Here is a 12,856-nt window from a genome sequence, read left to right on the forward strand (position 1 = left end):
GATTCAGAATATGTGTGTGCTATCAATTTGTGGAATGTGTCTATATTCTAAAAATGAGAAGCTGGGGTGATAGGTTTCCATATGGTCTAGATTTAATGTTAAGTTTAAGGATGAATAAATGTTGTACTAAACTGACACTATGGATCTTTGTTGTTGTTAGATTTTTTAAAATGTTTATTTTAATCACAATAACATGTGTAGGGTTTTTATATTGTACAATCACTAGGGCAGTGTTGTCCAAACTTGGCCATTTTAAGATGAGTGGACTTCAACTCCCAGAATTCCCCAGCCAGCATGGGTGGCTGGGGAATTCTGGGAGTTGAAGTCCACTCATCTTAAAGTGGCCAAGTTTGGACAACACTGCACTAGGGTATTCTGTTCTTGCGGTTCGTTATACCTCACTCATAAAAAGTGTGCCTTTTTAATGTTAAACGTATCCTTGGAAGGAACCTGCTTTGCAGATGAGCCCGACAAGGCTAACAAAGATGCCAGATGGAAAATCCAGCACCCTTTTTTATTGAGCTAACCCATGGCTTCCACAGTTGACTGTCAGGCACAACACGTTAAGCCATGGATCATGGAGGCTGGGTTCCCCCTGTATGCTAGCATCTCCCCTACCCCCACACAGTGCTATGGTGAATCCGTGGCTTGCTTCAGAAAAGGAAGTGGCTGATTTGCCCTGGGGAGTGAGGGGGGTATGGGAAGTCCCCTTCTCGGAGTTGTGTTTTCCTTCCTCCCCCTCCAACTTCTGGGCAGCCACAGCACGCAGAGAGAGCTCCTGACGCGGGTGGCCTTTTGCCCTACAGAGACGTTGACCCACGGGAGACGTCAGCAGGGGCACAGGCAGATCCCGTCTGGAAAGGAATCGGGCTACCTTGCACAGAGCTTGCTCTCTACGTGCCATGCAATGCCAGGCCATCGCGTGGGTTTGCCCAGCCCCTCCTGCTGGCTACCCACCGGCCAGCCCAAATTCCAGGATTCCACCAGTGGAGGAGCTGGGAAAACCCTCAGGAGAACAATCCAGGGTTTCAGGGGACCTAAACAGGCAGGCTGAGGAAAGGAAAGCGTGCCAGTTGCCTTGGACAGTTGCTTTCTCTCACCCAATATGGCGGCTGTGCGCTTCTCCAGAGCACATAGCCAGCTCCAGCAGCAATCATTTCCAGGGCCACAAAGCACTGCTTTACCAGCTGCATTTGGGAGATGTGGCCACGGGGCTTCCTTCGCAGCGGTTGAGATGATGCTACTTGTTAAGCTGCTCCCAAATAAACCAAATGTGGCTTAGCGCAAAGCATGCAGCACAAGCATATCGTGGAGGAATCAGGAAGATATATTGGGGTCGAATGTCTGCTGAATTCACGCTCTGCAGCGAAGCCATCTGGGATGCCAGAGAAACCAGGTTCACAAGCTGCCCCGTGACAACTGACTTCATTAAGGTGTGGCTGAATCCCACTCGGTGGGGCTCCCACATGGTCCAAAGCCATCAAGTCTAGTTTACCAATTGTCATGGATGGATTCATACAACACCGTGCACCAAATGATGGCTCAGAGCAGTGTTTCTCAACCTCAGCAAATTGAAGATATGTGGACTTCAACTCCCAGAATTCCCCAGCCAGCCATATCTTAAAGTTGCCGAGGTTGAGAAACACCGACTTAGAGGGAGGCAGAAGCCCAATCAGGCACTTAATTGTAATCTGACGTTACGAATACATGCCTGCCTTGTCACCTAGGGCTAGTTTAACAGAACTTCGTCTTCTGTAAGTCAGAATTGACTCCTGGTGACTTCGTGGAAGCATCCGCATCCGTTTCTGGGTAAACAGTAAGAAAGTGGGGTTTCCCTACTGGGATGTTTTTGCAACTTCCCCATCTAGCCGACCGTCCTGAGATTTCCTAGCATTCCAAGGAGTAACCCCAGTCCCAGCCCTGTTTAGCTTCCCCGTGCAAACAAGGGTAGCTGGATGCTGTATGTTAGGCAATTGCTTTAAAACCCCCAGGTCACCATTATCTGTGCATCAAGCTGATGTATGAAAAAGTTCCTTCTTCAGAAGAACTGAGTAACGTAGTAATAATGATTAGACCATTTTTAGTATTCCATAAAACCCACAGTCATCATATTATTTTAGCCCCCACTTCCCTTATTTCAGAACTAAACCACCACAGTAGTGGTGGAAAGTCTGGCACAAACCCACTAAATGGGGAAGAACATCACACTTCTGAACTAGCTTTCTAGACCAGCACTCAAAAATCATGTTTTGTGCTGTTATTTAACACAGAGAGGCATTAGAACATCAAGGTTCAGACTACTGAGCGCCATTCGCGAGCTCCTGGTACCCTCAGAAAAGTCCTCCTTTTGGCCCACGAGATTTTAATACGAGTGTAAGAGATCAGAGATTCCACTCTGGGAGTTGAAGCCCTCTGAAAAGGAAAAAAAAACACCAGTACAGCTTAATAACTCAACTTTTTTTTGCTGAAAGCGCCCGGCAGGCAACGGAGCTCAAGTTAATGCAACTTCCATGTTTTCAGCTGTCCTCCTATTTTTGGAGTTAGGCTCCACTTGGTGAGGGAGAAAACTTTCTAACTTGATATGCCTGTAAAACCGAAGATGAATTGTGCTTCTCTTCTTCCCTTTTCAGATTTTTTTTTAAAAAGGATATGAATCATATCTCACTAGAAGCATCTAACTGTCAGAAGATGAGAGATAGCTCAGCTCAAGCTGCACCATTAACCATTCTTCAAACACTTCGCTTTGCTCTGACCACTTTTAAATTCAGTCAGGCCAGGATTCTTCTCTTCCACAGAAGCAAAGGAAAAGGCAGAGTAGATCCTTTAGGCCGCATAGGGCAGATTCTGCCGGCTTTAGTATAAAATGGGTGCTGACAATGAAATCTACATTCTTGGTTATTACAATGGAATATACAGTACATACATATTCCACATATATGTGTAAGTGTGCACATGTGTGTACTGTATATACATATAGGATCCCCCAAAATAATAGGGCAGTCACTGAGATAAATACCAGTCACCGCAATATCATCATCATCATCATCATCATCTCCTACACATACATCTTAATTTTTTTTCTGATTTACTGCCAAATTTTACTTCACCTATTACATCTGGGGCGCCCTGTAGAAGCCTATCATTTGCAGGAATGTGAATCTTCTTGCGTAAAAGTCAGTCCTGCCAGACACCGAACGGTCTTCCGAGTGATGCGTCTCTGGCATGTATGTCCAAGCTCTTGGCAGGGCTGGCTACTCTGACCCTGGAGTTTCATTCCTTTGCCCAGATCCACCCCTGAGAGGCAAAGTGACTGCCTTCTCATGTTTTGCTGACACGGCACAGCCCTGGCTAATTTGAGGCTCCATCCGGCTGAACGGCCCTGGGCTTTTTCAGCAGCGCTGGTGTGTGTGCGAAGGATCACAGCTGTCTTTGGCTGCCATTCAGGGGTGTGCGAGGAAACACCCTCTGACTCAAAAAACAGCCTGCTTGCAGAATTGCAAGCAGACAGCAAAGAGAACAGCGATGGCCGGGAAGGAAGGAAGAGACAAAAAGGAACAAACAGAAGTAGCAGCTGAGTTGGGAGTATCTCTCTGGAAGGAAAGCAGGGGGAACGGGGGCGGGGGGAGCGTTCAGCACTGCCTTCCCCAGCCTGGCCAGCTCCAGATCTCTAAAGGTCTTGGGCCAGGCTGGCTTGGAATTCTGGGAGCTGTAGTCCCAGCACATCTGGAAACATTTCGTTTGGAGAGGGCCAGTATCAGAGACTCGGGACAAGCGGATGGCAGCTTGACTGATTAAGCGCCAACTTTACCTGTCTGGAGCCTGGAAGGTATAAAGCTCTCTCTCTCACAAAAGGACACCCATGGAGGGTGTTAAAAAAGTCAAGATGGTGGCCATGACCATACAATTGTAGCCCCTTTCTTGCTTTATGTGCAATGCACATAAAAAACTGGGGGGGCTTCAATCACACAGTGGTGGCCACCACCTTGACTTTTTTGACACACCCTGTGGAGGCCTCGGTTCCTATATTAATTAGCATCTGAAGAAAATGATCAGTGGAAGTATCAGGAACAGGGGTACTGTAAGATATTTTAATTTTTTTCCACCACGGAGAGATAAAAATACAGAGTAATTATCCAGTCGTCGGTGATACAAAGTACTTGAAATACAAATATATATAAAAATAACAAAAGCTACTTTCACACATAAAACCACCAATTTAATTGCTGTTTATAAATTAATTCTACATAGCCTTGATCCGCGAGAATGTAGGTAGAACACAAAAAGTCCTCATTGGTTGGTTTCAAAAAAGTCTTCCTACGATCACTGGTTTGCAAAGACAAGGGTGGAACTATTTGGTGACTGGGAAGGGCACCCATGAAGTCCAATTAATGTCAGGAAATCTAAGGTGCATACGGGGAAAACTGCCTGAGTAATCTAGATGCACAAATTCTAGCTTACGCCAAAAAGAAAAAAAAAGAGTTAAAAACCTACTACATGCATTATGGTTTATTAAACCAGGAGGTTGCTCTGTTGTTCTCGGCGTCATTCCCAAGGGATTTTTCTTCCCAAAATACGATTGGTGATTTTCTGTTGGAAAAGAAAAGAACAAATCTGTTATGACAGAGAACAACCCCCCCGGAAGCCCCTTTGCTCCTTCCCATCTCTTTTTCCCTTCCTGCAGGACAGATGTCCAGATTAATGCGGAGGAGGAAGAGGAAGAGGAGACCCTCGAAAAAGCCTCCAGTGGCTAGCGGAGGTGAACGATGAAAGCCCCCACTTTGAACTGGCTTTCGCTTGGGAACGGGCCAGAAGGCCAGGGCCATCTGTGGGGGTGTGGGGTGTGTGTGAGAGATTTCAGATGCCACGGCACGCTGCCGTCCAATGGCCCGCCTCGTTCATCTCCCCTCGGCTGAATGATGCAACCAGGGCATGGGGCCTGCTCCAGGTCAGCCACAGGAGCCAAAGGTGTCTCTTCTGCATAAGTCTGAGAGCTGCTAAGAAAGCCGGGGGGTCTTCAGGCTCCCCCAAAAAAGAGCCCGGAGGACCCCCTGTGGAAGTGCCGCAGAGAGAGAAGACACCCTGTTTTACAGACTGCAGCCCTGCGTCCCGTTTGCAACGCTGCCCCCTAGTGGTTCACGCACAACGGCCGCTTCCTTTTCTCACAGCTGTGGGCAGCATGTGCCTTCATTTAGCCAGGATTCAATGCAGTTTCTCCCGGAAGAGTGAAATTTCTAGCCTGTTTTATGCCCTGCCTGACAACCTGCCTCACTAGGGAAGCCCTGGCCCTTGAGGGATAGCACCCTTCACCACCAAGAACGAAATCTCCACGCGATCATCCTTTCCTCCTGCGGGTCAGTTTGTAGCCACCTGCAACGGCCAACAGGGCAAGGCCCACTTGTAAGATGTTCGGTGCTTCAAGACAGATGAAAGTGACAACCTTACTGGCGGCCTCCAAGCCATGATCTCGGATCCCTGATAAGCCACAATACCCTTCCTCACCCTTAACAGAGGATCGGTGTTTGGGAGGTTCCACAAATCAAGGCAACATCTCTGAAAAATGCTCCCCTTCTAGTCCAGGACTGCTTTCCTTCTTCCTCCTTTTGTGGGACCCAGAATTCAGGAGCTCAGGGACGAAAAAGGGGGAGATGGAAATTCAACCCAGTCCTGCACACCCCACTACCCTTGGTGTCCCAATAAAGGTGGTGTGAGCAGCTTGGCCATCTGGTTCATTGACAGACCCCCGAGGCAGAGGAGGCCTGAAACACCTTAGCCTGGAATCTGGATTTGGTAGCCCTGCAGGCCTTTCGTTTTGTTCACATAGGACCAAGAACTTCTATAAAACCAAGCTCCCGCTGGTTCACGTTCCTTCCTAGGACCCATATTTACCAGTGCAAATCTGATCACAGCAAAAATAAAAGAATCTCATTTGAGCTTTGTTGGGCATTTAAAGGGTTTGCTCACTCTACTTTCTTCAAAGAACCCCGAGCTCACAGACAGAGGAGAGAGAGAGAAAGCGGACTCTGGTCTAAAAGTCACTTCTGTGTCCATGCTAGCAGCACTGACCAGAGGATCAACGGGGTTTGGGCTTCTATGAAAGCACAATGCAAAGCCTGTCTCTCTGAGGGTCTGTCATCTTCACATTGTAAACCAAGCTCCTAAAACAGGGGTTTATGGAGCTGATCTGCAGGGCTACTCCACTCTTTCGATGGAAACTTTGGGAAACATTTCAATCTTACCCCAGTCTGGAAGTAGAAAAGTTCCAGCTTAACCTTCTATTCTTCGAAAAGCACACCCACTGAACGGGTTCCTACTGTGAAAGTCTTGAGGTCACCCTTCATCCCCCTATCCCATCTCTGACGAGCTAGTTCTCTCTCACCCACAGCCTGGCATAGGCTAAGGACCTGCTGTTTCTGGGAGTGCACTTTGTAAGGCACAAAAACGCTATCACGGTATCCATTGTGCTGCGCTTCTAGAAATCAAAATGAAAAACGTGTTCCCTTTCCTCCTGCTCAACAAAAAAGCAAGGCTTACTGCCTCCAAGTGGAGGAAAAGATAGGAAAGAATTCTGCAATTCCATTTCCTGATGACTCACTGACTCACATATCCACCAAGCTGAAGGATGAACCCTTTCAAGCCACCTTCTCCTGGATCCCTTTACCACATCGGATGCCAACCAAGGTGTCTTCCTATAGTAGCAGAATCTGCCTCTCAAACAGGTTGCCATCGGATAGGCAAAGGTGAGGGCTGGGCTCTGCCAGGGCATGGACCTTAAGGGACCAGCCCTCAACCAGCACTTACTTTAATCAAGTAAGGTGTTAACACACCAAGCCTGGACCTGCATAGCTGGACATAAGTTAGCATGACTACTTCACGGTTCTCTTTCTCTCCAATGATTTCTTGCCCAGACCTCCTCCTGTCTGACAGCTTTTGGACTCCCCTTTTCCCCAGAACTGAGCGCCCCCCCACCCCAACTACCCACTGCCTTGCTTGCTTAGACTCCCTCTCCAACCCTCTTCCTGGAAAGAAGGAGAACCCATCAGGCTTTGACTGGAGGAAAAGGAAGAGAGCACCCACCGTTTTATAAAGCTGGGCCTTTAACCGGTTGGTGGAATAGTCGGACTTCCTCTTCTCTTCTTCGCGTCTTTTTCGCACCTCAGGCAGCTGCTCGTAGATGCTGACAGAGGAAAGGGAAAGTGAGAAGGCCACTTGGAAGAAAGTGATTCCACCCTACACCCTAGCAAGGTTAAGTGAGTGGAGAGTCGCGGGGGTGCAGGAGGTTGTGCAAATGCGGCTGGGACAGAAGGAAGCCTCTGGCCAAAAATCAGACCTCACGCCAACATGCTTGCCACGCTCCTCGCAGCTGCTTCCTTTGGCCAAAGCCAAGGTCACAGTCCCAATTCAAGACCTGCTGTCAGCCCAGTCCCCCAGGGCTGCCCTTGCTCCCCAGAAGGAATCCCCACATTAGGATCTTCCTCTGAATAAGGAACACCAGGCAGAGGAAAATGAAACCGCTGCTTCGGAAGCCAAAGCCTTCTATGCAATGTTCTGCAATTGCTTCACTTAAAGGACTACTGCAGAAATCAAGCCAGGATTTGTTAGCCTGGCTCTGGATGCTACTCCTAAAGGTGACCCTTTTATGGGATGTTCATTCCCAGCAATTTCCCCACACCTAACAACCCCAGAAAGAGAGGGAGGCAGCTGGATCGCCGCTGTGGAAAGTGAGCTACAGGCTAGTATCCAGCAGAACCAGGGCTGGGAGATTAAACCAGGTGACAGGAGCTGGGAAAATTTCCAGCCTGGAGACACGATTCTGACTTGGGTGGCTCTGACGCCCTTTCCCTTAGAGAAATAGCTGGAAGGCAAGCAGCTGTCAAAAGGGATAGAAGGGACTGCTCAAACGATGCAGAAGGTGACTAATTTTGTTCTTACGGAGAAGACTGCCTGTGAATTCCTTCAGCTTCATTCCAAGCTCCAGAACTGTAACATCTATGAAACCCCATTTGTCCCAGTTAAAAGGATGAATCGTTATAAAATACGTATGGATTATTTGCTTCTATGTTTTCTGGAGAAACTGCAGAAAACTGAGGGGACAACCCAGTTTATTTAGCTCTGGCATGGGACATGTCCCTCAGTGATTACATTGCATTCGTCCTGCTTTCTTCATTACCGGTTCTTTGTGTCCAGGACCCTGATTATCCATCTGACTCCACGACAACGCAAGGGCCTTGCTTGCAAATTGCCAGATGCCTGTTCTTCGCTTAACTGGAAATAAACCTTTCCCTTGCCATAAACCCTTCTCAGTTCCTTGGGTATTCCAAATATTGTGGATTTTAAAAGTATAAGTAAACTTATAATCTTCTTGGACTCTCCTTCCCCTTTTTAGTAATGTTTTTAACTGATCTTTATATATATTTATGTTTTTAATGTTTGTTGTGAGTCGCCCAGAGTTCCCCCACTGGGGGGAGATGGGCGGTTGAGAAATTAATTAATTAATTAATTAATTAATTAATTAAAGTCCCCAAAGCTCCAGATTTCCATTCCAAAGCGCCTGATGTATTCTTCCTTTGCGTCTGGGTTCAAAGGCCCAATCTGGGCCGCCTTCTCAGCAGAAGCCGTGCAGGAGAACTGCCTGGTCGACGCTACCCCAGCTTAATCAGCACCAAGCAAAAAGCACAGCGAGGCTTTTCTCATTTCCTAGCTCGTACATCTTAATAGGAATTCATTAATTCCTTAATAGGAGCGCAGAAGTAACTGAGTCTCTGCTGTTTATGATGCTTATCCATTATTTCCTCTGAACATAATCCAAGGGAGTCATTTTCTGGGCAAAACCAACCCCCTTACCGTTTGGATCGCTCAACCATTTCATTCTTGGAAACTGCTCTGCTCCGAATCGCCCGGTAGTCTAAACAGAGGAAGAAGACACGGGGGTGAGAGCAGCCTTGCACGCCTTCAGCCGGCCTGACTGCCAAGGAGCTCAGGCCCAGTCTGCAGCGTAAGACGATCGCCCCTGGACCGAGGGCGTCGCGGGGATGGGCCTTAGGAGAACCACCGCCCTTGGCAAGGAAGCTCTGGGGCAAAGGACGCTGCGCTTCCCTGAAAGAGAGGGGCAGGGCCCCCCTTCCTGCACGACTGGGCCCCCCTTGGAAGCCAACGCAACGCTTAAGCACCCAAACCAGCCAGCCAACAGAACAGTAAGAGCCCTGCATGGAGCAAAGCGACTTCACTTCCACAAGGGCTCTGCATGAGGAAAGGAGAGAGGCCCTGCGCTAACTACCTGTGCCAACAACCACCCTGCAGGGAAGGCCAAGCGGGATTATCCCCACAGTCCTTGTGGTGTAGGGCTAATGATACTTTTGAGAGTTTTTTTGTGCAGGAAGCGGTAAGATTAATCTGCTGACAGGAATGCCCTTTGGGAGGTCACCCGGACAGACACACCTTCGCTTCCCCACTCGGCTCAAATATCACCATGCATAAAAAAGGGCAAGCCAGGGAAAGCTGAACGTCTGTCTGTTTTGAACTCGGCACACTTCTCTTTCACTGCCTAAAATCCCAAATTGTTACCTGCCTCCTTATAAGGAAAAGCAGGGCCAATCTGTCCTTGGGCTGCAAGGGGGGCGGGTCTGCAGCCAAATTTCACAGGCTTTTCTGCTCAGACAAGAGCGGAGCAGAGATCAGCATTTTCTCTGCTTCGTGCTTAAGGGGAAAAGAAAAAGGAAGAAAAAAGGGGGCTCTGAACAGCAAAAGAGCTAAGCCGGCATGACGTTCTAGCACCTTTCACACAAAACCATTTCTCCGACCCTGACCTGCAAGAGAGACAGCAGCCTGTCCATCCAGTGAGGCGGATTTTTACCCATCTGTGTACACGAAAGCTTTATTACAACCTCCCCCAATTCCTTCAAGGACAAAAGGCAACATAAGAAGCAGTGTTTCACATGGACATGGTGGAAGCCAAGATGGTTTGCGAGTACAGAAAGGTGGGGAGATCAGTGCATGGCAGAGGGGTAAACTAGGTCTCTCAAACGTTTTCCCCCTTTTATATTTGCCTTTAATTCCTTTCTCTTGTTACCCCTTCTCCACGCCTTGCATTAACAATGCTCCCCCCAAAAGGGAACAGCAGGAAAGGCGTGTACGTACGTGTTCTCCACCTCCAGATGTGCTCCCACTGCCACTCCAGCTCTTGTGGGCATGAAGTAAGGGGAGAGCACCTGGTTGCAGAAAACTGCTTTATGCACTGGCTTCTCTCCCAAGGAAACTGGTGTCCTACCCTGGAGGAGTCTCACTCCCCGTGACGCACGGACTGTTGGGTTGGGGCTCCCTGCTGTTGACTCCCATGTGGGAGTTGGCTAGCAGGCCCCCAGCACTTCCCCTTATTTAAGTGGCAAGTTAAATAAGCAAAAGGTCTAACATAGCAGAAGCAGCCAGGGTTTGGGGGGGGTCCTTGGCATTCCCACTAAGGCTGCTTCTGCTGCCATAGAATAACCAGCCCCCCTGAACTCAGCAGTCGCTTGTTTCTTCAGCAAAGCGCAAATCGACACCACATGCGTTTTGGAGCATGGCCCACGTGTAGAATAAGGAGGCACCTCGGTTAGAAAGACCACTTGTTTTCCTATAACTCCTCACATCAGGGGGATTAAATAATTGTTCTCTCTCCCCCTGGAATACGCTCTGCAGCTTTCTTTCTTCCATGAGTAGCTTGAGGCGTTTCACACGTTCCCCAGAGCTGGAAATGAAATCAGGACGATGCACTGCAAGAGACTCCTAAGTGGGGAAATAAACGGAGGAAAAACCACCTTAGTCTCAGGGAGATGACAAAAGCAGCCCTGGAAATATGTCTCAGCAGCAGAGAATTATCTTTGCAAAGCACAGAATAAGGCCTCCATAAAGCTCAAGAGACTTCTCTCTCCGGATCTTGTTAAGAAATGCTTTGATGCTGGACAACTCACCGGAAGGACACCAGACTTGGGAATAAGTATAGCTACATATTTGTAAAAGGGAATAAATATTTTAAACAAGCAAGACAGAGACAAAGCAGAGTGCACATGGGACCAACAAAAGAAAGCTTCTAACCAAAACAAAGCAAAAGAGATCCATGGGAAAATTAAATTAGCTCACGCTCCTTCTTGGAGACAGGACTGGTATCTGCCCCAAGCAGGAAGGAGGAAGGGCACATTCCCATCCTTACAAACCCTGGACAGCCTTTGGTTCAAGAAGGCTGGAAGCCACACGAAGCACAGGGTCTTTTTATTCCAAACTGGCATTTGGTGATGGGATGGGGTCACACGATACAAGAGTCTGCATGACTGTCTCATGAATGGTACACGCAGAAAGATGCATGCATGCACATGCACGCAGACACACACACAAGCCACGAGGGTGCAAAACTTGATTGAGGCTGTGCAGAGCTGGCCTCCTTCCGGAGGCATCCGTGGGCCCTGCCTCTCCCCCTCCCTCCCTCCCTCCTTCGAGGCTTGACATAAACAGGCAGGGCCAGAAGAGCAGAGGAATGGCGCTGAGGCCATCGTTCCTCTGCTGGCGCAGGTCATGTTTATGTCTGACTCCAAGGAGGGGGCTCTGCTCTCTAGCGCTTTCCATAAATGGAGCCCCTCAGAGCACGGGGACAGAGATAACCCCTTCCCCACTCCTGCTGAAGCATTATGCTGGGCGTGGAAGGGGAAGTGCCTTGTCCCTGCGGCCCAGCATGGCAGCAAATCCCCTTTGGGGCCACCGGCGTTAGCATCCCTGGTATGGATGGGGGGGAGGGCAAAAGCCAGAGGCGAAGCCTGGATTTTACCTGCAATGTCATTTTCCCCAAAGGCGGGGGAGGCTCATTCTCAGCATCTCTTGCTGGAACCGCCAGACGCACCTGGAGGCCCCCGTGACGTTCTGGCCAGTTCTTCTCATGGAGAGGTTCTCGCCACTGCTTTCTTCTGGGCGAGGGCTCTGGCCACACCGGAGCAGGGCCAGGTAGGAAGCCAGCACCAGCCCATTCCTGGGGGTCAGGTTTTAGATCTGCTGCAGGGACAAACCAAGAAACTCCTAGAAAGGGGGCAAAGAAGAAAAGAGATGCCGAATTTCAACAGTTCTGGTCCTTGCAGAGACGGCTGATGCGCCGCAATCCAGTGTCTGCAAAGGGGGACTTCTGCCTCCCAACGGCCCTTGGATTCAGGCTGACCTCTGAGCAGCAGCAGAAGGCCCAAGCAAGTTCCCAGTTAGGCCTCCTCGTTCTAAACAAACCTTTGTTACTCTGTAGGCATCTTGCTTCTTAGATTCAGGGTTCAAATGATTTATCGCATTTAAATTGAGCCTTCCTCTAAAAACTAAGGACCTCTTCTCGTTGCTGTTTCTTAGTCTTACACTATGACCCCCTTCCCCATCTTCACATTTTGGTCCTGGTTATTAGATTAAGGCTTTTAACTTTTTCAAAAAAAATAATTCTGTATTCTCTGTCCAGTTCTTTCACCAATTTCTGTCCTGGCAATTTGTATTATCTTCCTTTATTTCAATGTTCCATCTGACTTTCCCTGTGGCATAAGGGTCTCTTATACAGTGTCTGGTGAATTTCTTAGATTCATATCCCACCTTTATTCTTTACAACTCAAGGCAGTCTACATACCTAATGCTCCCACCTCCTCTTTTCCCCGCAACAACCCTGTGAGGTGGGTTGGGCTGAGAGAGAGAGAGACAAAGACTGAGACCAGCCACCTTCAGGGCCCAAGGAGGACTAGAACTCACAGTCTCCTGGTTTCTAGTCCAGCACCTTTGGCATTACACCAGCTGGCTCTTGTAATGCAGCACAAACAGATGCAACCCACGAGAGCCCCCCACGTTACTCCAAAGCAGCCCCCCCTTTCCAGAG

General features: G+C 48.7%; 1 protein-coding gene across 4 annotated transcripts in view; it reads right to left on the reverse strand.

Annotated features, from left to right (window-relative positions):
- Positions 1–4,074: 4,074 nt before the first annotated feature.
- The window catches only part of ALMS1 (ALMS1 centrosome and basal body associated protein), a 62,601-nt gene continuing 53,819 nt past the window's right edge, over positions 4,075–12,856 (reverse strand). For 2 of the 4 annotated variants that reach the window (XM_088133222.1, XM_088133221.1), the window contains exons 15-19: positions 11,792–12,036; positions 10,581–10,758; positions 8,842–8,902; positions 7,075–7,174; positions 4,075–4,587 (exon numbers count right to left, since the gene is read on the reverse strand). In XM_088133222.1, the coding sequence (XP_087989348.1) occupies positions 4,543–4,587; positions 7,075–7,174; positions 8,842–8,902; positions 10,581–10,758; positions 11,792–12,036 (629 nt within the window). In that variant the 3' untranslated portion in view covers positions 4,075–4,542. The remainder of the gene's footprint in view (positions 4,588–7,074; positions 7,175–8,841; positions 8,903–10,580; positions 10,759–11,791; positions 12,037–12,856) is intronic. The other 2 variants (XM_088133223.1, XM_088133224.1) reach the window with 2 other exon arrangements.

This window comes from Python bivittatus, unplaced genomic scaffold (assembly GCF_059951505.1).
Source record: "Python bivittatus isolate LINGU-HERP-01145 unplaced genomic scaffold, Pbiv_v1 ctg000070_np1212, whole genome shotgun sequence".
Taxonomy (NCBI): Eukaryota; Metazoa; Chordata; class Lepidosauria; order Squamata; family Pythonidae; genus Python; species Python bivittatus.